Source organism: Rhinopithecus bieti, unplaced genomic scaffold, assembly GCF_001698545.2.
Source record: "Rhinopithecus bieti isolate Rb0 unplaced genomic scaffold, ASM169854v2 scaffold_759, whole genome shotgun sequence".
Classification (NCBI taxonomy): Eukaryota; Metazoa; Chordata; class Mammalia; order Primates; family Cercopithecidae; genus Rhinopithecus; species Rhinopithecus bieti.
The window spans coordinates 1,506,863-1,530,080 of record NW_016803631.1 but is presented as its reverse complement, the minus strand read 5'-3'; the positions used below and the strand labels follow the sequence as shown (position 1 = coordinate 1,530,080).

General features: G+C 37.8%; 1 protein-coding gene across 1 annotated transcript in view; it reads left to right on the top strand.

Moving 5' to 3' along the window:
- GTF2E1 (general transcription factor IIE subunit 1) overlaps window positions 1–19,141 on the top strand; it is a 38,141-nt gene extending 19,000 nt beyond the window's left edge. Inside the window, exons 2-4 of the mRNA XM_017891246.1 lie at window positions 6,475–6,676; window positions 12,155–12,396; window positions 16,833–19,141. Coding sequence (XP_017746735.1) covers window positions 6,528–6,676; window positions 12,155–12,396; window positions 16,833–17,260 — 819 coding nt within the window. The 5' untranslated portion in view covers window positions 6,475–6,527 and the 3' untranslated portion in view covers window positions 17,261–19,141. The remainder of the gene's footprint in view (window positions 1–6,474; window positions 6,677–12,154; window positions 12,397–16,832) is intronic.
- The last annotated feature ends 4,077 nt before the right edge of the window (window positions 19,142–23,218 follow it).

The following is a 23,218-nucleotide window of genomic DNA, read 5'->3' as shown; positions in this document are numbered from 1 at the left end:
GATGTGATTTTTTTGTGTCTTAACTACCCCCAACTAGAATGTGAGGGCCATGAAAGTAGCTCAGAAGATGATTGGCTGAACTTAGGAAGGCTGAATGTCAGAAGCCCTGAGGATATCAAACCCACTGTTCTGGGGTGAGGGCTCTGCAGCAGCAGACATTTGATCCTCCCTGTTTCCTTGGTCAGCCTTGAGGACATGGGCTGCAATATGAGTCCCACTTGAGCACTGAAGCACCCTGTGCCATATCAAAGCATTTGAGCTTATTTTGATTTTTTAAAATTTGTGAGAAAATGGCTGAATATTTCAGTTGCAACTAATGCCTTTGCAAATATTTGTCAGTGAATTGTGGGCATTAGCTGATGGCTTATTCATTGTATATACTGGACTGAAGAGAGAAAAATATAATGCTAAGTAATGACTAATTGAGGGTTTGACTAATAATGTCTTCTGCCCATAGTATAATGGGTCTATGTCCTTTTTGTCAATTATGCATTTCCAGAGCACATACATGTCAAACTTAAGAGAAGAAACAAGTTTTTAGTGGGGTTTTCTTTTTTTTGCTTTGTTTTTTTTTTGTATTTATTTATTCTCTTGACTGAATACCCATATAATTACGGTGAGTAACATGTTTGTTAAAATGAGTAGTATGTTGGAAGCAGTTAAGTTGAAGGCCTTGGCTGGTATAAAATATACCACTTAAATTTTCTTCTATATTTAGCAAAGGAAAAATGTCAAGTTTCAAATTTTGCTGAACATTTCTGGTTTTTTTTTTTTTTTATTGTTGTTACCAATCCCTTCCCCCCACCCTCCCCACTGCCAATTCATTTTTGCTTTTACTTTTATTATTTTGGAGAAAGTTAAAATTAAAATGGTGTAGAACTCTTTCCCTTTCCCCCCCTCTTCTGCCACTGTCCCCTCATCTCCACAATTAGGTATCCATTTCTTTTCTCATTTGGAGTGATAACTTAGCTTCCGTAGAAGAATCCTGAGTCATAAAATTGGGACACTCCTATACTACTGAGTAGATAACCCTAAAATATAGCTTTGAAATACTATTTATAAAAGATATTTTTTCTTCCCACTTTCAATGCCTGTTGGTTATCTGCAGTTGGATTTATTTTTATTTGTTTGGCAAACCTGATAGGTTAAGAATCAGCCAAGTAAATGCGAGGTATGTGACAGGCACTTATGTTTGTTAAATAAATTATTTGTTATAAATCTTTTCTCCCATTCAATATTTTTTTAAAATAAAGTTAATGTATATACATGGGAAAAGTTTGCTAAATTGTAGCTGGCAGGGCTGATAGTAGGTTGGAAAAGGAATGTATAATTCAGGATTAGTGAATTTAGTCTTTTGAGACAGATTTGTATTTGAATCCAAGTTTAGTGATTTTTGTTTTCAAGCTATGACTTGGTAAACTTAACGCCTCTTAAGCGTTCATTTCCTTTTATGTCAGATCTGGATAGAATTATTGCATAGATTTGCTTCTGATGAATATATAGGAATATTTGTAAATAGCTTTCTTAGTTCTTTTTGTGGTTTCTGAGTATAGTTGATCAAACAAATGTGTTCTCATGGAACTCCTTTTTTCTTCCTAACCCCATCATTTGTCAAGCTGCCTAAAAAATCTTTGTAGCCTTCATTTTCTCTCTGTTGCCACATTCTTAGATCTAGCTTGCATGTTCCCCCTTGCATGCCTTGGATTCACCGTTTCCGGTTTTTGCCTTCTTGATCTTATATGTGAAAAGGGAAAAATTGTGCAGAGCTCTGAGTTTCAATTCCAGTTTCTTCTCTCATTCTTGAGTAGTATAGTCTATGCACACTACTTAGTGTAGAATGGTCTAGTTACAAGAAGAGTTGGGATGTTTATCATATTGCTTAATAGCAGCTCTCTACCAGGTGTAGGCATCAGAATTCCTCGTGTAACTTTAAAAATTCTCATTCCTGGGCCCAACTCTGGACCTCTGGGATCAGCATTTCTGGCATGGAGCCTGAGTATAAATTCCACAGGGGATTTTTATGCAGTCACTCAGTTAAGAACTGCCTTATTGGGAGGCCATCTCAAGCCACTCAGGCAGATCAATATATGTAAATATTAGTTTTCATGACCTCATGGTCTTTCCTAACACCCTTCTGTGGCTTTCCTACTACTAAAGAATGAAGTCAAAATGAAGCATATCATTCAAGATCCACTTATGGTCACCCCAGTTTATCTTGTTAATTCTGTTTTTTATCATTCTTTTTGGTATTTTCCTATCAGACTGAAATTGCAGTCTAGCATCATTTTTCAACCACCCTACTTCTCTTATGAGGATCTAGAATGTCCTGTTCCCTTACCCTTTCATCTTCTTCATCTTTTATTTTCTAAACTCTATCTCAAAAAGGTTTACCTTCTCGATAAGCTTTTCCTAGTGCCCTCAGCTAGAAGTCACATTCCTTCTTTGAACTCCAAAACATTTATGTACTTTATTTTTTGCACTGATCCCTGATTGTTTTATCTCCAGACATCTTTCTTCCCTGCTAAAGCTTCTTGATGACCGGTTCTGTCTGTGTATGCCACCACCACTCTCTCAGTTACGTGGGTGCTTCCTTGGTACATAGTACGTGCTGGGTTTCCGTGTCCTCCTGCCACCTTGCCACTTGCCCCTTCTGATTTCAGGAAAACTGATTTGCATTTTTATAATGCGTAGTGAAATGTATACAAAATACTGCTGGTGTATTAAGTCATTTTCCATAAAATGACCAGTCTTAAGTCATTTTCCATAAAATGTCAAATTTCTTACCTTTCTTGGATTTTTTAGGGTCCGAGAAGAAAAATAAGAAATTCTACATTTGGCTTTGACAGGCTTCTCATTTACAACTAATGTTTTTGTGATAAACATAGGGCTCAGAGATGTCGGGCTAGCTTTTCCTTTTGTAATATTTGCTAGACGTGGTAATTATTGGGAGACTATTCTCCATGGGTCTCTCACATATTATGCATGTCTTGCGAGCAGAGATACAGACTGATTGCATTTTTCCTGGACTATCATTTTCAAGGATGTTTATGTAGCGAGCTGCCTTGGAAGACAGATAGTATTTCTCTTCAGAGCAAAGAGCAGGTTTGCTTATGGTCCAGTATAAAAAGTGTCTCCTTCCAGAGCATGTTTACATAGAGTTTAGTGCAGTAAGGATAATGCCACCCTTCAGTGCAAAGAATGGGCATGCTTATGCCCATTTAAAATATTTGAGTTCCTTTTAAGCTCAGGCTTTCTTTCCTGTAACACAACCCATTGCATGTATAATTGTTACCTGGCCCTTCTGTCACACTCCATGGAAATTGGGGCATGGGGAACTGGCTTAAATATTGACGCTGGCTACTGCTATTGCCTTGAGTAGTAAATTTCTTTGTCTCTGACCTGGGGTCTTGTGTCTTCTGCCAGCACCCATGAAACTGGCAGAATAACTTGTTAGCTTACAAGTAGGGTAAAATCTCAGACCCGTCACAGTTCTTAATAATAGTTTTAAAGCTGCTTTTTTCATACCTGCAAAATCAGCCCTTCTGTAAGTAACTCTAGTTAAATTTAGCTGAGATTAGAATTCAGGTGCCTTATGGCTGTATACTTTGTTTATTTTTCCCTCTATTCTTTTTCATGAAAATAAATTACTCTAGTTAAAGGACTGTCCTTCTGAGATTGTCCTTCTATGAAATAATGGTATTAGTAGTGTTCTCTATCTTTCTCTCTTTTCCCCAAATAAAAGCACTGCTGTTTTACGATGATGAGCTACACTGACAAGCATGTTGATTTGTTTACTTAAAGCTGAAGTTTGGAGTACATATTGTCTTGAAATGAGAAATGGGGTTTTTGGGAGGACATTTTTTTAAAATTCAGGTATAACATGACTTTTTAATGATAAATTAGATAAGTAGTAAAACATGTTGGATAATGATAATGCTAAGGGAAAAGAAAATGAAAGAGGATAAGATTGTTTGAGTGAACAAGACAGTATTGAAATTTTAGATAATGTTGGCTATGGAAGGCCTTACTCATGGCTTCTGAGTAAAGAACTGAAGTAAGTTTGGAGATGAGCCATGTGATTTTCTGGAGCACAGCAGTGCAAAGGTTCTGCAGCAGAGTGTGCCTGATGGGAAGCATTGAGGAGGCCAGTTTGTGATGCTCTGAAAACAGATAATGAGAGGGTTGGAGTATTGACCTTTGTCTTAGCTGTGTTTCTTGACTTTACTCCAGAGCATTTGCTTTTCTGTTTATATATTAACCCCCTTTCCATTTGAGAAATGGGATTCCTTTCTTTAAAAACATATTTGAAAACTACAGAACTAGATAACTTGTCTTTCAAACTATTCTTAGTTCTCATTGATAGTCTCTGTAGGTGCTTATTTTTCAACAGTCACTTTAAGTCCCAGTCTCACATTGGTGTGTTTTTTAATTCAGCAGGTATTTGAGAGCTATATTCAACCCTACTTTATGTGGTTTATTTTTAAGGCCCCACATGATTATATTCCTTGCTTCTGTTGAAGAGAAGAGGCTGAGACAGCTTGGAACAGTTAGAGAATAATACAACATTCTACCTAAAACCTCTCTAGCCAAGATTGATTCTTACCCTTTGTTACCAAATATAAAGGCTAGTTTTCAACTCTTGTTGGCCTTGAAATATTAGAACTATACCATTTCCTTGAAACACCATCCTGTCACTCTGGTTGCACCATTTCTGTTTCTCAAGGATTCCTCATTCCTTGAGTTTATGCCTTAACTGCCTCTTCTCACTCTCTTTAATCTCTTCGGATGCTCCTATCTACTATATGGCTTCAGTTACCACCTATAGGTTGTTGATTCTCATATCTAAATTTGTAGTCTAAATCCCTCTCTTGAGCTGAGTGGTTAGCAGTTGTAATAAGTTGGCTTTCTACATATTCATTTTGATATTTAAAGCAATTTGATATCTTTTGCTTAAAAACAAAAACAAAACTTGTTCTTCCTGTCTTTACTTTGGTAAATAGTATTCTTGTCCATTTGATTAAGTTATAATCTTTATGTTGGTGACCGTTAGTCAAAGACTATCAGGTACACACCTGTAGTAAACAAAGTTAGGTTTATTGATGCTTTCCACAGCAAGGGAAGCCACATACCATGGGAAACCATGAAATGTCAGTAAGATGATGTTGGACAGACTTGAAGAATGTGGGCTTTTGTTGGGTAATTTTGGGGAGGATTCAGGGGAGCGATGAAGGTTTCCTTTGGATTGGATGCTGTGAAGAAATGGGGAAATTCTATGATTGGGTATCTTAATAAATCTTATCTAGGAGGTGACAAGAACAGGGTGACGCTAAAACTAATTGGTAAAGAAGCAGCAGTCACTTGTGCAAGATGGGATTTTTTGTGGTTTGCATGGAGTCCTTGCTTTTGTCTGTTCTCAGACGCAATTCCACAGTGGATTGGGTTTGCCTCACTTCCATCATAGTCTGATGTTGGTGATCTGTGAGATCCTGTTTGACAGAAAAATGCCAAAGTCTAGCTGTGAGTGCTGAGCCACCTCCTAGCTGTGAAGGGCTGCTTCTCTCTCTCTTTCTCAGTTATTTGGGATAGATGTAGATTAGGTGGCATTTAGACAATAGGAAGATGTATTTTAGGGTATTTGAACAAATAATTTACATGCTATTGGCTATGTGTGAGGGGCAGTAAAGAAAATTATTATACTGGTAATATATCAGTAGGCTCTAGTGTTATGTTGAAGTAGAGATCACTCAGTTGTTTATTCTTTATGTATCAATCATACATGGGGCCTTTTATAGCTAAATGTTTGAGTACTTAACTATTTGCCAGACACTAAGTACTTATATGTTCTCTTTTAATCTTTCAAGTAAGTTGACTCAGGAAGGATGCATATTCCTGTCTTTGAGAATAACCAAACTGGAAATCCAGGTGTGGCTAGTGGTGTAGACTATTAAGTAATGTTTAAGAATGTGAGTTTTAGCATAATAGATTGGATTGATTAGATACAAATGGTTAAAAAATTTTAAAAAATAGCCTGTGACAATGTTCAGGATGACAAGAAACTCTTGGTTTTAGGTATTTATTTGGCCTTCCGCATTATGTAGGCCCAAATGTGTAATGTGAAAAAAAAAGAAAAGAGAAAAACTGCCGAGAAAGAGTATAAGTTATGGTAAGCTGTAAAGAATTTGGCTTTAAGTTAAAATAAATATATGTTAGAAATATTGTGATTAAAAACTATGCTGAAGTTAGAGATGAAATTACTTTGAAATACATAAAAATTGATAGATGGATAGATATGTGATAAATAGCAAAATGCTAATTGTAGAATCTAAATGGTGTTCACATGGCTGTTCACTGTGAAATTCTTTCAACCTTTGTGTATATTTGAAAGTTTTAATAATAAGATATTGGGGGAGGGTGGAGGTATCAACTGTCTGCTAAAGTCTTCTCCCTGACCTGAAATACTTATTTTCTCTGTAGGAACTTTCCGCTGTACTTTTTGTCATACAGAGGTAGAAGAGGATGAATCAGCAATGCCCAAAAAAGATGCACGCACACTTTTGGCAAGGTTTAATGAACAAATTGAGCCCATTTATGCATTGCTTCGGGAGACAGAGGATGTGAACTTGGCCTATGAAATACTTGAGCCAGAACCCACAGAAATCCCAGCCCTGAAACAGAGGTGAGTGTAGGCCCTGTGCTCTTACTAAGAATACTTTTCAACCTGTTCTTGTTTTAACTACCTATACTTTGGAGAGCAAGAGTGGGTAATTTACTAGGAGACTCAAGACTGTAATGTTACACAGGTTCTCAGTTCTGCAACATTTGTCTTATTAACATGTGCCTGTAATGAAATTCGTTTGTTCTAAATGCAGAACACTGTAGACTTTAGGCAAAAATCTTTAAATATTTAGGTTTGACTTCAAGTACTCATTCTGCTTGGCCCTGCAGCAACTCAGCCAATTGTTAGCTAATCCTAAATTAGTTGTGCCACTTGGGTATATTTGAATTTTCCTAGCCAGCTTCTGAAGGCTGAAGTCCTTTAAGGAATTCAGCATTTTCTTTTTTGTTTTTGAAGCAATTTAACCACCTTTCTTTCTTAGTTGTAATTGCAACTTCCTTGAAAGTAAAGTATAGCTGGTGTTACCTGTGGGTTAATACTCCTAATAGTGGCTCCCTATTTTTATCAGTGTTCCCTAATGTTTGAATTGCAGAGGTAGGCTTAGTTTTGCCATGCCAGAAAAAGTGGTTTATATTTTCTTGAAAAGCGTAAATGAAAATGGGGGTCAGGGAGTGCTCTCCTACTCTACCCTTTTTTTTTCTCTCTGTCTTCCCAGCATCAAGTAAGGGATATCTTTATTTAGATATCCTTCACTCCATCCACTCCCTTCAAAAGAGCTCAACAATCAGTTTGTATCTATATAGTTTTTAGGAGCGTTCTTAGTATTTTATTTCCTGTGGAACTGATGTTACAGAATAGCCAGTCCTGAGTAAATATGGCTTCTTTTAGATGGTTAAAAGCAATCCAATTCTACAGAAAATTTTGTGTCTGTAAGAGTTATGAATTTTCTAATCCAGTACCATGTGTCAGTTAGGATGCCTTTGCCTGTGATAACAGAATACCTAACTCTAGTTGGAATTAGAATCCAGTCTAGAAGTAGATTGAACAGTAAGAAAATTTGTCTTGCATGACTGGAAGTCCTGAAGTAGTACAGTTCAAAACTGGTTAATTTCACAGCTCAATTATATCTTCAGGGATCTAGATTTGTTCCATCTTTATACGCTGCTGAACTCAGCCTGATGATTGTCCTCTTGGAACCATGAGGGGAGCTAGCCTAAGATGGCCATGTATTTCTAGGTATCACATGCAGATGAAAATGTTCAAATGCAGAAAAAGGGACCATCCCTTCCTTGTGTCCTATTTTAAAACTGAAGAAAGGTTTCCCAGAGGGCCCCTAGGATACTCTATTTATCCCCGATGTCTCACTGGCTACAGTTGCTTTATATGCATATTTCTAAACCAGCAGCTGGCAAAGGAAATGAGATCACATGACTGGTACTTAGACTAGTTAAGGTTTACCTTCTAGGACTGGGGAAGGTCCCAGAGCTCTTTGGAGCAAATTGCCATTGGTATTTTAATAAAGCCAATAAGCAAAGAAAGAAAGGAGCCACAGTTGATAGGAAACTAATAACATCCGTATCACAGATAGCTTTAACTTTTGGTACTGGTTATTTCTTTTTGTATAAGAAAAGGATTTCCTCTTTTGAAAAGGAATTTATTTCTTTTGTATCTTTTCAGTCCTTTTAAGTTATATTATAGCTCTAACATACAAGCTTATGAGGGAAATTGATTTTACAAAAATACAAAATTTTCTGAGCTTATGGGGGGGATTATTTCATGTTGAAGTATGCGTCAGTGTACTATCTGATTGCTTCCTACGCAATATACTATCTGAATTATTCTGATGTTTCCTCTCCTTCCTGTAGTTATTTGTCCTGTTTATCAAGATGCTTCTCCACTACAATAGCATTCAGTCACCCACCACCACTGACTTCCTGTCTCTAATGTTCTCCACCTACCACAGTCCAGCTCCCCTTCCAGGATCTTTATTTTGATATCCCCCACTCACTGCAGGCCTGAGACGAGTCTTAGTGGTACAGTGACACCAGAGGCCCAACAGCAGCTCTCTATATCAAGTCACCTTCTTCGCATCAGGAATGATGGTGACTCCAGGGATGAAGAAGAACCAGGAAGTAGAGGAAATAAACTGATCAGGAAAAAAGGATACCCAACAATCTGGCCATTAAGAAAAAAGGGAGGAAATGGAGGCAGACAAGAAAGACAGAATGGGGTTCCTAGAGCTGCCAGCCAGACCAAAGTAAAACTGTTTCCATGTGGTCAGGAAAAAAAAACATTAGGTTAGAAGATGTTACCGAGGTTATAATATCCCCACCAAAGCATTTGACAAATTCCACTGCTTGGATATAACATCCTGGAGGTGATATTGATTTGGCCTTTCTGTACTACAGGAGTATAAAGTTTTGAAATGGCCCATCCTGCCCCAAGGATGTAATAGTCCATCCTGCCTCAGTACAAGAGAAGAAGCATCAGTAGAGTGGTATGGGAGCTCAGAGATGACAGCTTTTTTTTTTTTTTTTTTAATAAGTGGCAATATTGTTAGTTTGATTACTGATCTGTAATCAGTTAAATTGTAGCTTGTCCCTAGATCAGAAACCAGGGGCTATCTCTGCAGAACTGTCAGTAGGCCTAACCCAAGAGTTGGTGGACAATGCTATCCTTTCAGCAAGTCAACCTATTGATGATATATAAAAATCTTCCTATCTTTCTAAAGTGGAATTCTTTGCTAGTAACTTTCCCCTTTTCATCATCTCTTAACACCTTAAAGATCTTTAAAAATTTAGTTTTGAAATAATCTTCCCCTCTCATCTCTGAATAGGAGTTATTTTTTAAAAGTTTTAAAATTTCTTAAATAATATAAAAGATTCAAACATGAATTGTCATTTTGTCATCTTCAATTAAAATTGTTCCAGATTTTAAAATTTGTTTGACTTGTGGTCAAATGTCTGCTGCCTCACACTGGAATAAAACCCATCTTGAATTTCTGTGACAGAATACTGAAAACAAAAGACTTTTAAAAAGTACTCTTGTGTTAACATTTATTTTAATTGTTCTGTTCTTGCTCTCTAGCTTTCTTGTTTTTCTCAAAGTACTCCTCATACCTTCATGATATAGTCTTTGTAGTCAATGCTAAAGATAGAGAATAGAGAAAAACTCTGTGTTCAGGATTATATATAAAGAGAAACAGTAACCTCAGAGTGAGTGAGTCATTTAAGTCTGGATCAAGGAAAGATAAGGATGTGTGGTTGGCCAGATCAGAGAAGTATGCCTATTCTGTCTCTCCCGGGTGGCTTAGCTAACTCGGGGAGATACATTTTGGGGTGGTGGATATATAGAGCAGACTCAGCACATCAAGATGGGGGTGTTGGCTGAGGATAGAAGAGGCATTGAAAGGAGTCAGAGAGACAAGTGGGTGCAGGAGGAGAGGCCAGAATGTAGAGTAAGCCCAGAAACATAAAAAACCAGATCAGACCAAGAGAGAAGAGAAAGAAAAGTGAATGCTGAAGGAGACAAAAGTTCAAAAAGCCAACCTATACAAAGTAAGCAGCATCATATTACAGTGACGGCAGCAACACAGTCTTTAAAAGACCACACAGAACAGATAGAAGAGGGAAAATGACTAGGGACAGTTAATGGTTAAATTGAGATGAACGAGAAATGATACACAAAGTAACATCAATGAATGCAGAAAGAAATAGCAGAGAGAAACCAGTTATTTGCATTTGCAATTATAGCATAAGACTTCAGAATATAGCAAAAAAAAAAAAAAAGATGATTTGGATATGTTTACAGAGAGATGCCTGATAGTCCTAGACTTAGAGAGCAAATAACTGGTAGAAAGTAGGAGCAGTGAGGAGGCAAAAGAAGTGATTGAGACATGGAACAGGTAGAACAGGCACCGGGAAGAAAAAGGCTGTGGGAGAAAGTGGTTTACAAAGTAGCCCTGGGAACAGAGGTGGAATAATGAAAAGAATGCAAAGGCAGTACCTGGAAGGCATGGATTAAATGACTGGATCAGTGTGGATTGGACAACTGGAAATAACATTATTTTTTTGTTGCACAAGTAGCAGTGGCCCTATAGATATCCAGAGGTAGGACAGGATAGGTGGGATAGCTAAGCCTAAGTTTACCTCCAGACGATGGTCAGAAACAGTGTAATTAGGGAAAGATATGATGGGCTAATCAGATACACGGACACAGACCTCAGCTAAGTATGAGTTAGAAAACCCCAGTAGATAAGAAGTGGACCCGGAAAGAAGTGAAGAGTAAGGGAGTAAGCAGAGATGAAGTAAGACAAAAGTGAAGGCCAAATAGTGAATGGCTTAGGAGGAAAGACTAATGAAGTATTTATTAGATTCAGAATGAGTCGGCGTTCCACACAGGAGATAATTCAGGATCCGTGGAAAAGAGTGAGAAAAATGGACGAAAAATAGAGGAGAGACGTGAGGCCAGGTCAGTCATGGACACTGAAAGAAACATCCAAAAGGTTTGGAGTCAGCAGGCAGTTCAAGAAACATGAAGATGGTTACAGGATAAAAAATAGCTGTCTGGACAGAGAGGGAGGTGGAGAAGCATACGTAGAAGTTGAGGTGGAAAGCATCAGTAGCAGGCAGAGAAAGGCATGAGCTCAGAGAATCAGGATATTCAAAAGAATTTGGAACAGACTGAGAGTGAAACAGGCAGATAAAATGGGGAACCATCAGAAATACTGAAAACTTGGCCTAACACAGAGGTGGGGGGGATCATAAATGTCTAGAAGATAAGGACGTGATCAGACTTGGAACAGGCTAACAGACAAAAAAGATCATGGGTGGTAAAAGTAAAAAGCAAAACAAAATAGACTGAGTGAAACAGACCATTGTTACTGCAGAGTAGAATCTGGTTGGGGATGGATACAGAGTATCAGCATAGATGTGGAGATAGAAAGATACAACTCCATAGAAAAGAAGCTAGTCTCTGCAGAGGATTATAGCTTATTCCATGGGTGGCCGGAGAAGAACACTACTTGAGGTCAGACTTTGTAGAATAGTTTTCTAGCTTTTTCCATGATCAGCACATAAAAGAAAGGAAAAAGCACATAGAATCACTTTGAATTATTCTGGGTTGAGCTGAGATAACATTTTAAAATACAGTGTGTTTTGTTTTTGTTTTTTAAACAAAATACTGGGAGAGATTTTTGCCAGACTAGTGGCTTTAAGTAGATGATGTCACCATATCACTCTCTCCTTCTCCAAGATTTATTGAAACATCTTAAATATATAAAACCTCAGTCATTTATATACACCAGAGGATCCTGTGTTTGAGGAACTTAAATATAAATATGATGTGTTTTTCTAACACATGCACCTTTTACCCTGAGGTTTAGAAGCCCTTTCTTGGCATTGTTGAAGCATGTGTGCATGATTGCTAAATAGCATTTACATGCAGTATTTCAGTAATTGCCTCCCCAGCTGCCCTTCTTTTCCAACATCAAGACATTAATTTTTCTTCCTCCTATACTCCTCTATTCTTTTTATATAGCAAGGACCATGCAGCAACTACTGCTGGAGCTGCTAGCCTGGCAGGTGGGCACCACCGGGAAGCATGGGCCACCAAAGGTCCTTCCTATGAGGACTTATACACTCAGAATGTTGTCATTAACATGGATGACCAAGAAGATCTTCATCGAGCCTCACTGGAAGGGAAATCTGCCAAAGAGAGGCCCATTTGGTTGAGAGAAAGCACTGTCCAAGGGGCATATAGTTCTGAAGATATGAAAGAAGGTAAGAGTAGAAGTCAGCAAAATGGATATGTCTTAGGTTCAGTAGAACATGAACTTGGTTTAGTGGGAAGCTGCCTGGGCGATTCTGGGTCTGTTCTACAGAACAATTAATTGCATTATATTAGGAAGTAAGAAATTGAGCAATAAAAACCAACTAGTATACTTGCATTGCCCTTCAACTTAGTGAAAATAACAAATAGCCTTTTAAATTTTCAATTTTAGATTTGAAAAATTGTCATCATTTTATCTTAATTTATTGGAAAAATGCTATCTATTTTTTCAAGGTAGCCATACTCACCTCTCCTTTAATGTTATATTACCCTGACTTATATGCATTTAATTTTTCTGAATTGGGAGCCAAAACTATACACTCCCCCACACTTTATGTTGTCTCTTCATAAATACCAAGGAGTGTGCGCTACCTGAAATATATACAAAGAGACCACATGAGTAAAGGATTGAGCATTCTCACAGTCCAAGACAGTTAGCAGAACTTTGTTCTAGAGGATTTTGGAAATTTCTGAGCCATAAAGGGTTAAGAATTGCATACTAATCTTCAGAAGTTAGAGAACTGCAAGATTTTACTTTTTAAGTTTTAGTCTAAGTTACTGGATTCAGGACTTTGAGTGATGATAGTTTACGAGTATGTAGAAAATGGGAGGCGAAAATGGATGATGATGACTCAAGCTGGAAAGTAGAGAGGAAAGGTGTCTCTATTTCTGGCTGGATTTTATCAGTGTTAACAATCTATGTGCCGCTACTCCCAAGTAATAGATCATTACTAACATATCACCAAACTCAGGTTACTAACATATCACCTGAGTTTGGTGATCTGTTAGTGCCAAAGAATAATCAGTAACTGAAAACCACTTGTTTTTTGACCTTTCTCCTAGCCTCTTTTCCCTTCAGTATTAGCATTTAGTATATGTATATACTAGAAACCGTGCAGGTAATGTGGAGTTTGGTAGTGATGGCAAAGCAGCTAATACCTCTACTGTGATTCTCTTTGATATATTAATTTTAATAAGAAAAAATTTTCCAAGGCAACCATACTTTACCTTCCTTCTTCCTCACTGATTAGCCTGCCACATTGGTTTTTTTGATGGAGTCACACTCTGTTGCCTAGGTTGGAGTGCAGTGGTGTGATCTCGGCTCGCTGAAACCTCTGCTTTCTGTGTTCAAGTGAGTCTCTTGCCTCAGTTTCCTGAGTAGCTGGGATTACAGGAGCAAGCCACCATGGCCAGCTAATTTTTGTATTTTTAGTAGAGATGGGGTTTCGCCATGTTGTCCAGGCTGGTCTCAAACTCCTGACCTCAACTGATCCGCCTGCCTCGGCCTCCCAAAGTGCTGGGATTACAGGCATGAGCCAGTGTGCCCAGCCTGTTGTGCTATTTAGATTCAAGTTGTTTTAGATTATACAGTAGTTAGGCTATACTACTATTTAATAAATTTGTTTTTTCCAACTTGGCTCTTGCCTGTTCTTAAAGCAGCCTTCTTTTCTTTGAACTTAGGAAGAAAACTGAATAAAATAAAACTATTATTAACCAACATTGTATATTAAGCTCATAAGTTTGACATTGTAGTTTACAGTTCCTAGAATGATAGAATATGAATCGTATGGGCCTTAAATAAGTTATCTGGTCTACTTAAGTTTTATAAATATTTATTTCAACATAAAATAGGATAGTATATTGTCATGTCTAAATTTGTCTTAAGTTTCTTGATAGTAGAGCAGACTCTATCCAATGAATGTATGAAGTGGGTCTTACACTTGATTTTCCTCAAACTTCAAGTCATGTTGATATCTTTCACAACTGTATTAACTTCAGTCATGTTCTCATTACCATACTGAAGAAAGTTCTAATTCCTTTTGATTATGTTTTCCTTAAACAGTTCTCTTTTCCACTGTTACCACCTCCTACCATTTTTGTTTATTTTTGTCTTTTTCTGGACCATCTCTAATTATAATATACTTTACTTGAGACATAGTGACCAGAATGATACATGTTGTTCATGCATGGATTCACCATTGATTTGAGTTTTATTTCCAGTATATCTTTCTGGTTTTTACTTGAGATTTTATTTGTTGCTTTGGTTCTGGAAGCATGTTAAGACCAAAAACTTTAGAAACACATAGAGGTACTTTTTAGGATCTTCTCTGCCTTGAATTCAATAGCTTGGATCATATCTTTCAGTATATTTTAGATTATTTTTCTGTAGGCAGATTTTCTTGCACTTGCTGAAATAGAAATAGATCTGCTACTTTTCTGCCCACGTATACAACCTTCAGCTCTTCCTATATTTTTTTGCTGCAAGTTGGCCTTTCAGTACCCACAATTGTTTAGCATCAATTCCGTGAATATAGTTTCCCAGTATACATCTTCTTTGTAATTTATAACTCTGTTGAAAAAGACTGTTCCTAGAACCATTGTTTCTACTTTACCATACAGAAATTTGCTCACTCATTTATCCTTGTTTTTTGTTTTCTGTCTTCATCTGTAACAGAATAATTCTTTTTTTTCTCCAAACCTCTCAAGACCCTTGTCAGAAATCTGTTACGTGTGACTTAATTTAATTTACAAAACTAATTTTCTTTGTCCCTAATTTTATATTTAAATATTAATCAAAATACTGTGTTGATATTATTAAACTATTTGGAACATTCTTTTAGGAGCAATTATTGTTTTAAAGGCTTGCATGCATTCCTTACCTTCTTTTCTTTCTGTTGTAATGCTGCATTGGCAGTAAGCTCTAGGGAGGAGGTTCAGCCTTTGACAATATTTTGAAGTAGTTAAATTTGATTTTAACTCTCATTTTGACAGTCATGTTACCAAAAGCCCCTTTTCTCTGACCTAAACTTTTAACTTATCTGTTTCTGTTTCCCTTTCTGTCTCTCACCTGCCCAGTATCTCATTTTAGGAGTTCTGTGCTTTCTAAAATATCCAGGGTTTTAGCTAATTCATTCTAATGTGTTAATGAAAAGATGTTTTCACTTTATCCATAGTCAGAATTGACCATTTCTGCACCTTCTTGTGATAGTGATGATGATGATGATGATGATAGGTAGGTAGATAGATAGACAACACTATTCTAAGTGCCAGGCTCATTCTAGACACTTCACAGGCATTCACTTAATCCCCACAGTAATCTAGTGAAGTAAATACTATTTTCGCCCTTTCTGTACTTGAGAAAATTGAAGTGGAGAGATGAAATAACTTGGCCAAAACATACAGCTAAATAGTGTTAGGATTTGAATTAGGGAGTCAGGTTCCAAACAATACTTTTAATCTTTTTATATATTTTAAATGGCAGTATGTTTGGTAGTAGTATCAGAATGCAGAATGCAGGTGGTTTTCTTAAATATTTCATCTGCAGTATATCAGGTAAGATATGTACACAAAATGATAGGAGGTGTGTGGTAAAAGAAGCTTCATTCCTAAAATTAGATTCTTTCTTTATAAAGAGTTTGAAGTATGCTTAGTTTGCTTCATGAAAATAAAACTCAAATTTATTTACTCATTTGTCAAATGTTTATTCAGTGCCTAACAGAGTGGCAGGTACTATCCAGGTAAATGGGATATATCCATGAATAAACAAGATAAATATCTGTTGTGGTGGAACCTACACCCTTGGAAAGGGGATGACAAAGACAATAGATGTAAGTTATTCATTATGTTAGGAAATAAGTGCTATGGGGGAAAAAGAGAGCATTGGGAATGTAGGGATGGGATACATTTAAAAGGTAACATTTGAATAAAGACATGAAAGATGGAAGGGAGCTAACTGTGTGAGTACCTAAAGGAAAAATATTCCAGGCAGAGGGAACAGGCAGTGCAAAGGCCCTGAGGTAGGAGTGTGTCTGATATGTACAAGGAATACCATGGAGGCTACTGTGACTAGACTAGAATGAGGAGGGGAAAGAAATAAGAGGTAGATGGTCAGGAAGGATTCCAGATGATGTGGGACCCTATAGGCCATTGCAAAGCTTTTGGCTTTTACCTTGAGTGAGATAAAAAGCCATGTTTTGATTTTCTATTATGCCAGCTACCGTAGTCGAGTCGATTCTTCATAGACATTATCATTTATGTTTTTATTCAGAATCTTAGAAAGTCGATGCTTTTCTTACCTCATTTTACAGAAAAAGGTATTGAAGTTTAGAGATTAAATAACTTGCCCAAGATACTTGTGTATAGAAGAACCAGGATTCAGCTCTATGCTATAATATTATTAAAGCCGATGTACTTGACCATTATACTACTTAAGCTCCAGTTTGTAAGAAATATTTTGAATATTTTATGGATAGCAGCTCAAAAATAGAACCAGTGAAGTCTGTTATTTTATGGTGTCATTTAAATATATGTTAAAATATTATCTATATGTTATAAAGAAATGCCATTTATATTTAAGGTTATTGACTTTCTGAGTTTTACTCCCCAGGGGGCATAGATATGGATGCATTTCAGGAGCGTGAGGAAGGCCGTGCTGGGCCTGATGATAATGAAGAGGTCATGCGAGCACTGCTCATTCATGAGAAAAAGACTTCCTCTGCCATGGCTGGTTCAGTGGGGGCAGCCGCTCCAGTGACCACTGCCAATGGCAGTGACTCGGAAAGCGAGACCAGTGAGTCAGATGATGATTCTCCACCCCGTCCGGCAGCTGTGGCTGCGCATAAACGAGAAGAGGATGAAGAGGAAGATGACGAGTTTGAAGAAGTAGCAGATGACCCCATTGTCATGGTGGCTGGCCGTCCGTTCTCCTACAGTGAAGTGAGCCAACGGCCAGAGCTAGTGGCCCAGATGACACCAGAAGAAAAGGAAGCATATATAGCCATGGGACAACGCATGTTTGAGGACCTCTTTGAGTGAGATTTCCCTACTTCTTTCTCCTTTCTCTAATGCTCAGTTCAAAAAGAAATGTCTCATCTTTGAAGAAGAGTATTTAAGTGGCTTTCTGCCCCTCTTGATGGTGATCCTTGCGCAAAGAATGATGGTAGAGAGTTTGACTTTTATGCCAGAAACTTTCCCAGCAAGGTGGGGTGCTGGGAATCCTACCCTTCCTTGCTGTCACTACAGTACTAATATTTTACTGTATTTTCTTTTCTTTTCTTTTTTTTTTGAGACAAAGTCTCACTCTTGTCTCCCAGGCTGGAGTGCAATGGTGCAATCTCGGCTCACTGCAACCTCTGCCTCCTGGGTTCAAGTGATTCTCCTGCCTCAGCCTCCCAAATAGCTGGGATGACGGGCACCCGCCATCACACCTGGCTACTTTTTTGTATTTTTAGTAGAGACAGGGTTTCACCGTGTTAGCCAGGATGATCTCGATCTCCTGACCTCGTGATCTGCCTGCCTCAGGCTCCCAAAGTGCTGTATTTTCTTACCTAATTTTTTTCTTGCCTTATTAAGATGTAATTTTCTCCCTTCTGAAATGAATGAGGGAAGTTCATAAGGTAAATCCTTCCCATCCATCTGTTTACTACAATAGGTTACAATAATTCACTGATCACATCCATTTTATCTGTTCTAGCCAGGCATTCCAAACAATTTCTTATACTGCTGCCCACCAAAGCAGCTTGCCAACAGTCAAATCATTGATTGGGGGGGAAAATCCTGAAACCTGCTTAGAATTTGAACATTTCCTCAAAATTGAGATAGGTCAATATGTAATGGGAGGTGGGAGTGTGTGTGGAAGGGGGATAGATATACTTGAGTCTCATGATTAATGTCTAAACCAGAATTTTGTGTCTTTAGAACTGACCAGACTGGTAGATTTAATTGTGTTGCTTAATGTCTTTTGGTTTGGGTTTGGGATGATAGAAAATAGAAAGTATAATTGGTAAACCCTTAGGAAGAAACTAGAAAAACACGGACACTGGACGAGAAGTCTGTGTAAAGGGTTGAAGAGTGACAAACATTGTGAACAGTGCCTTAGAACTGTATCAGTTAGTCTGATTTGCAAATCCTTTATATAAAGCTGAGACTGGTCCTGGTTTTGTTCCCTTTGGGTACAGACCTCTTGTCAGTGCTATAAATTGTTTAATGAGGCCATTCCAGAGAAATCAACATAGAATAATTGATTACTCTTCTCTGTCTCTGTCACTCTCCCTCTTTCTAAACATCATTGAAGGCTGTCTCTCTTTTGATTCTTGTCAGACATGGTATTTTAGGGTGCATCCAGTATACCATTGAGCATTGTAACCCCAAGAAACAGTTTATTTTGGGTTCTGATATGTAGCATGGTATTTTCCCTAAGGCAGAACTTTAAAGAACTTTCACACAAGGGTCTATAACAATTGTATATCTTAAAATATTTTTCCTTGCATTGTAATTTTTAAGTATTTATCATTTTATAGTACACGTGTAAAGAATATATGAGCCTTGTATGGAGTGATGTTTCATTTACCTGGGTTGTATTAATGACTGAATGTTGACAATAAATCTATTTTATACTGACTGAAATTTGTTCATTTTAAGCTCTGTAACATCTTGGAGCATATTAAAATGAATATTCTTCCCATTAAAAAATGTTAAAGACTTTTTTATTAGTCATATTTTAAATAATAGATGCATCATATGGGATGTAAACTTTTTGTGCAGTAAGATACCTTTGTACCTTGTATACGTATTCAACTTTTACACTTGATCTTAGCCAAAAGACCAGGAAGCAATGTTATTCAGCTTTTAAACATTGTTTTTTAAACTTTTATAGTTCTAGAAGTTAATTTAAATAAAATGGTAATCAGATGTTAATTTTTAAAATGTAGTTAATTTTTTAAACTGTTTTTTGTGAGTGTGTTCGTGTGTATGTAGAATTCATGTTTTGAAAAAATGTCACAAGCGAATATGGAGATAAGAATAAAGGTATTCATTGCAGCAGTATTTGAAATAGAATAAAAAGATAGATACACTCACTAAATCTGTATTTCATCCTAAGTACTCAGGACGCCAAGGCAGGAGGATTGTGTGAGCCAGGAGTTCAAGGCTAGCCTGGGTAACATAATGAGATCCCATCCCTCCCCCGAAAAGAATGTATTGAGAGGAAAAGATATCCATAATGTGTTAAATATTGGATTCAGTTTTTCTAGGGGAGTATTGCGTGTGTGTGTGTGTGTGTGTGTGTGTGAAGGAGAAAGTAGCTAACATATAGTGAACTATGTGCCAGACACTATTTTAAGTGCTTTATATATGTTAACTCATTCAATCTTTTATAATACATCTGTGAGGTAGGTATACATATATAAATATATATATGAATTAGGGATGAGAATTACAGTGATCTTAATATGTTGTTATGAAAAGATATTTTATTTTGAAAGAGAATCAAACACATTTAATGAAAGAAATAGTAGAGTGTCAAAAGCAAGGTCTTTTTAGGTTAATGCTAGGATTTTTAGGTGAGTAGGCCCTCAGTTAAGCAAAATGAAAAAATCCAGAGTTTATCATTTTTTTGGATAAACATCTCTAAATTACTCAAAATCAATGGGAAGATACAATTTAATAGGTAACTATTCCCCGTTCAGTGACATCTAATAAGACTCAAGAATTTATATTACTTTATCAGATAGGTTTGTCTCTTGAGTGGCAAATGATCTGGTGAGGAGAGACAGTCAGTGACAGAAGGACCAAAAATGGCAGCCCTACGGATTAGCCTCTGAAGCTCTAGTAAGGGTAGGCTCACATCCAAGGTTGGTAGATACATGTAGTCACTGTGTCTCTTGACCCTAGGAAAGCTAGAGTCATCACCACAAACAGCCCATAAGCGGATGATGGAGGAACTTGGTTTCCCTGAATGTGGTTGACTATATTCGTGTATCTCAAGTGTCAGCTGAACAAGTGTCCCAGCTTTCCCACTGTCCTTTAAGATTTAAATAGAACTTTTTATCCTAACATGTTGGACTACTTCTTCTAGTATCATTTCTTTGGGGAGATGACAGTTCTTTTTTGCAGGTAGTAGGGGACATGGGAGTGTAGGCAGGGAGCTTGTATCCTCTGGCTTTGCCTTTCTGCTTCCCTGGCTTTTCCATCTCCCCTCAACACCACCTGTCCTTGACCCCCCCTAGTACCATCAACACAAGTTTGTGTAGCAGATCTTCCCTGAAGCTTTTACAGTAGAGAGCAAAAGGAGTGGGGCAATGAGAGAGGGATTTTTGCTTCGGTGTTCCTTTTATTTTTAGCTGACACATAATAATTGTACATATTTGTGGGATGCAGAGTGATTATTTCTTCCAACTTTTAGGCTCAGGGGTATATGACATGCAGGTTTCTTATATAGGTAAATTGCATGTCATGGAGTTTGGTGTACAGATTATTTTGCCACCCAGGTAATAAGCACTGCATCTGATAAGTAGTTTTTCAGTCATCACCCTCCTCCCACCCTCCACTCTCAAGAAGGCCCTGGTGTCTGTTGTTCTCTTCTTTGTGTCCATGCGTACTCAGTGTTTAGTTCCCACTTATAAGTAAGAACATGGGGTGTTTGGTCTTGATTCTTGCATTAATTCACCTGGGATAATGACCTCCAGCTCCATCTATGTTGCTGCAAAAGACAGGATCTCATTCTTTTTTGTGGCTGCATAGTATTCCATGATGTGTATGTACCACATTTTCTTTATCCAGTCCACCAGTGATGGGCATGTGTTTTTATGGTAGAATGACTTATATTTCCTTGGGTATAAATATACCCAGTAATGGGATTGCTGAGTTAAATGGTAGCTCTATTTGTTTTTTTTTTTTTTTTTTTTTTTTTTTGAGACAGTGTCTCTCTTGCCCAGGCTGGAGTGCAGTGGCATGATCTCGGCTGGTGTGCCGCAGCCTCCTGAGTAGCTGGGATTACAAGTGTGTGCCACCACACCTGGCTACTTTCTTTGTGTTTTTTGTTTGTTTGTTTGTTTGAGACAGAATTTCGTTCTTGTCGCCCAGGCTGGAGTGCAATGGCACGATTTCAGCTCACTGCAACCTCCGGCTCCCAGGTTCAAAGGATTCTCCTGCCTCAGCCTCCCGAGTAGCTGGGATTACAGGTGTGCACCACCACGCCCAGCTAATTTTTATATTTTTAGTAGAGAAGGGGTTTCACCATGTTGGCCAGGCTGGTCTCGAACTGACTGCAGGTGCACCCGCCTTGGCCTCCCAAAGTGCTGGGATTACAGGTGTGAGCCACCATGCCTGGCCAATTTGTGTATTTTTAGTAGAGACAGGGTTTCACCTTGTTGGCCTGGCTGGTCTCTGACCTCGGGTGATCTGCCTGTCTCGGCCTCCCAAAGTGTGCTGGGATTACAGGTGTGAGCCACCATGCCCAGCCCAATAGCTCTGTTTTAAGCTTTTTGAGAAATTTCCAGACTGCGTTCCACAGTGGCTGAACTAGTTTACATTCCCACCAGCAATGTATAAGCCTTCCCTTTTCTCTGCAACCTTGCCAGCATCTATTTTTTGACTTTTTAATAATAGCCATTCTGACTAGTGTGAGATGTTGTCTCATTGTGGTTTTGATTTACATTTCTCTAATGATTAGTGATACTGAACATTTTTGTATATGCTTGTTGGCCACATGTATGCTGTTGAGTGATGTCTGTCTATTTTTTTTGCCCATTTTTAAAATGGAATTGTTCATTTTTTGCTTGTTGATTTAAGTTCCTTATCGATTCTGGATATTAGACCTTTGTTGAATGCATAGTTTGCAAATATTTTCTCCTATTCTGTAGGTTGTTTACTCTTTTGATAGTTTCGTTTGCCGTGTAGAAGTTCTTAAGTTTAACTGGGTCCCATTTGTCAGTTTTTGTTTTTATTGCAATTTTTTTTATTATTATTCTTTTAGGTTCTAGGGTACATGTGCACAATGTGCAGGTTTGTTACATATGTATACATGTGCCATCTTGGTGTGCTACACCCATTAACTCGTCATTTACATTAGGTATATTTCCTAATACTATCCCTCCCCCTTGAACAATGCATTTGTTTTTGACATCTTCATTGTAAAATTTTTGCCTGGGCCTATGTCCAGAATAGTATTAACTAGGTTTTCTTCTAGAGTTTTTGTAGTTTTAGGTTTTATATTTAAGTCTTTCATTCATCTTCAGTTGATTTTTGTATGTGATGAAAGGAAGGGGTCCAGTTTCAGTCTTCTGCATATGGCTAGCCAGTTATCCTAGCACCACTATATTGAATAGGGAGTCCTTTCCCCATTGCCTGTTTTTTTTTTTTGAGACGGAGTCTTGCTCTGTCGCCCAGGCTGGAGTGCAGTGGCCAGATCTCAGCTCACTGCAAGCTCCGCCTCCCGGATTTACGCCATTCTCCTGCCTCAGCCTCCTGAGTAGCTGGGACTATAGGCACCCGCCATCTCGCCCGGCTAGTTTTTTGTATTTTTTAGTAGAGATGGGGTTTTTGTTGACTTTGTCAAAGATTGGATGATTGTCGGCATGTGACTTTATTTGTGGGTTTCCTGTTTTCTGTTCCATTGGTCTATGTGTCTGTTTTTATACCAGTACCATGCTATTTTGGTTACTGTAGCATTGCAGTATAGTTTGAAGTCGGGTAGTGTGATGCCTCTGGCTTTGTTCTTTTTGCTTAGGATTGCTTTGGCTATTTGGGCTCTTTTTTGGTCTTCTCATATGCGATAATAATTCAAACCAGGAGAAGGATATTTTAATTAAGGGATTAATATAGGTGGCAGGTTTAGGATTGAGGTTGTAGCAAATCACAGCGAAAGCATGAGTTAATTTGGTTTCTCCTTCCTCATCTTGCCAAGTTACTTCATTTCTAGTCATCTGAATGCGTGAGGGAGAAATAATTGATTCATTTCATAACTTGTTGGTATTACCTGTGACAACTGGACAC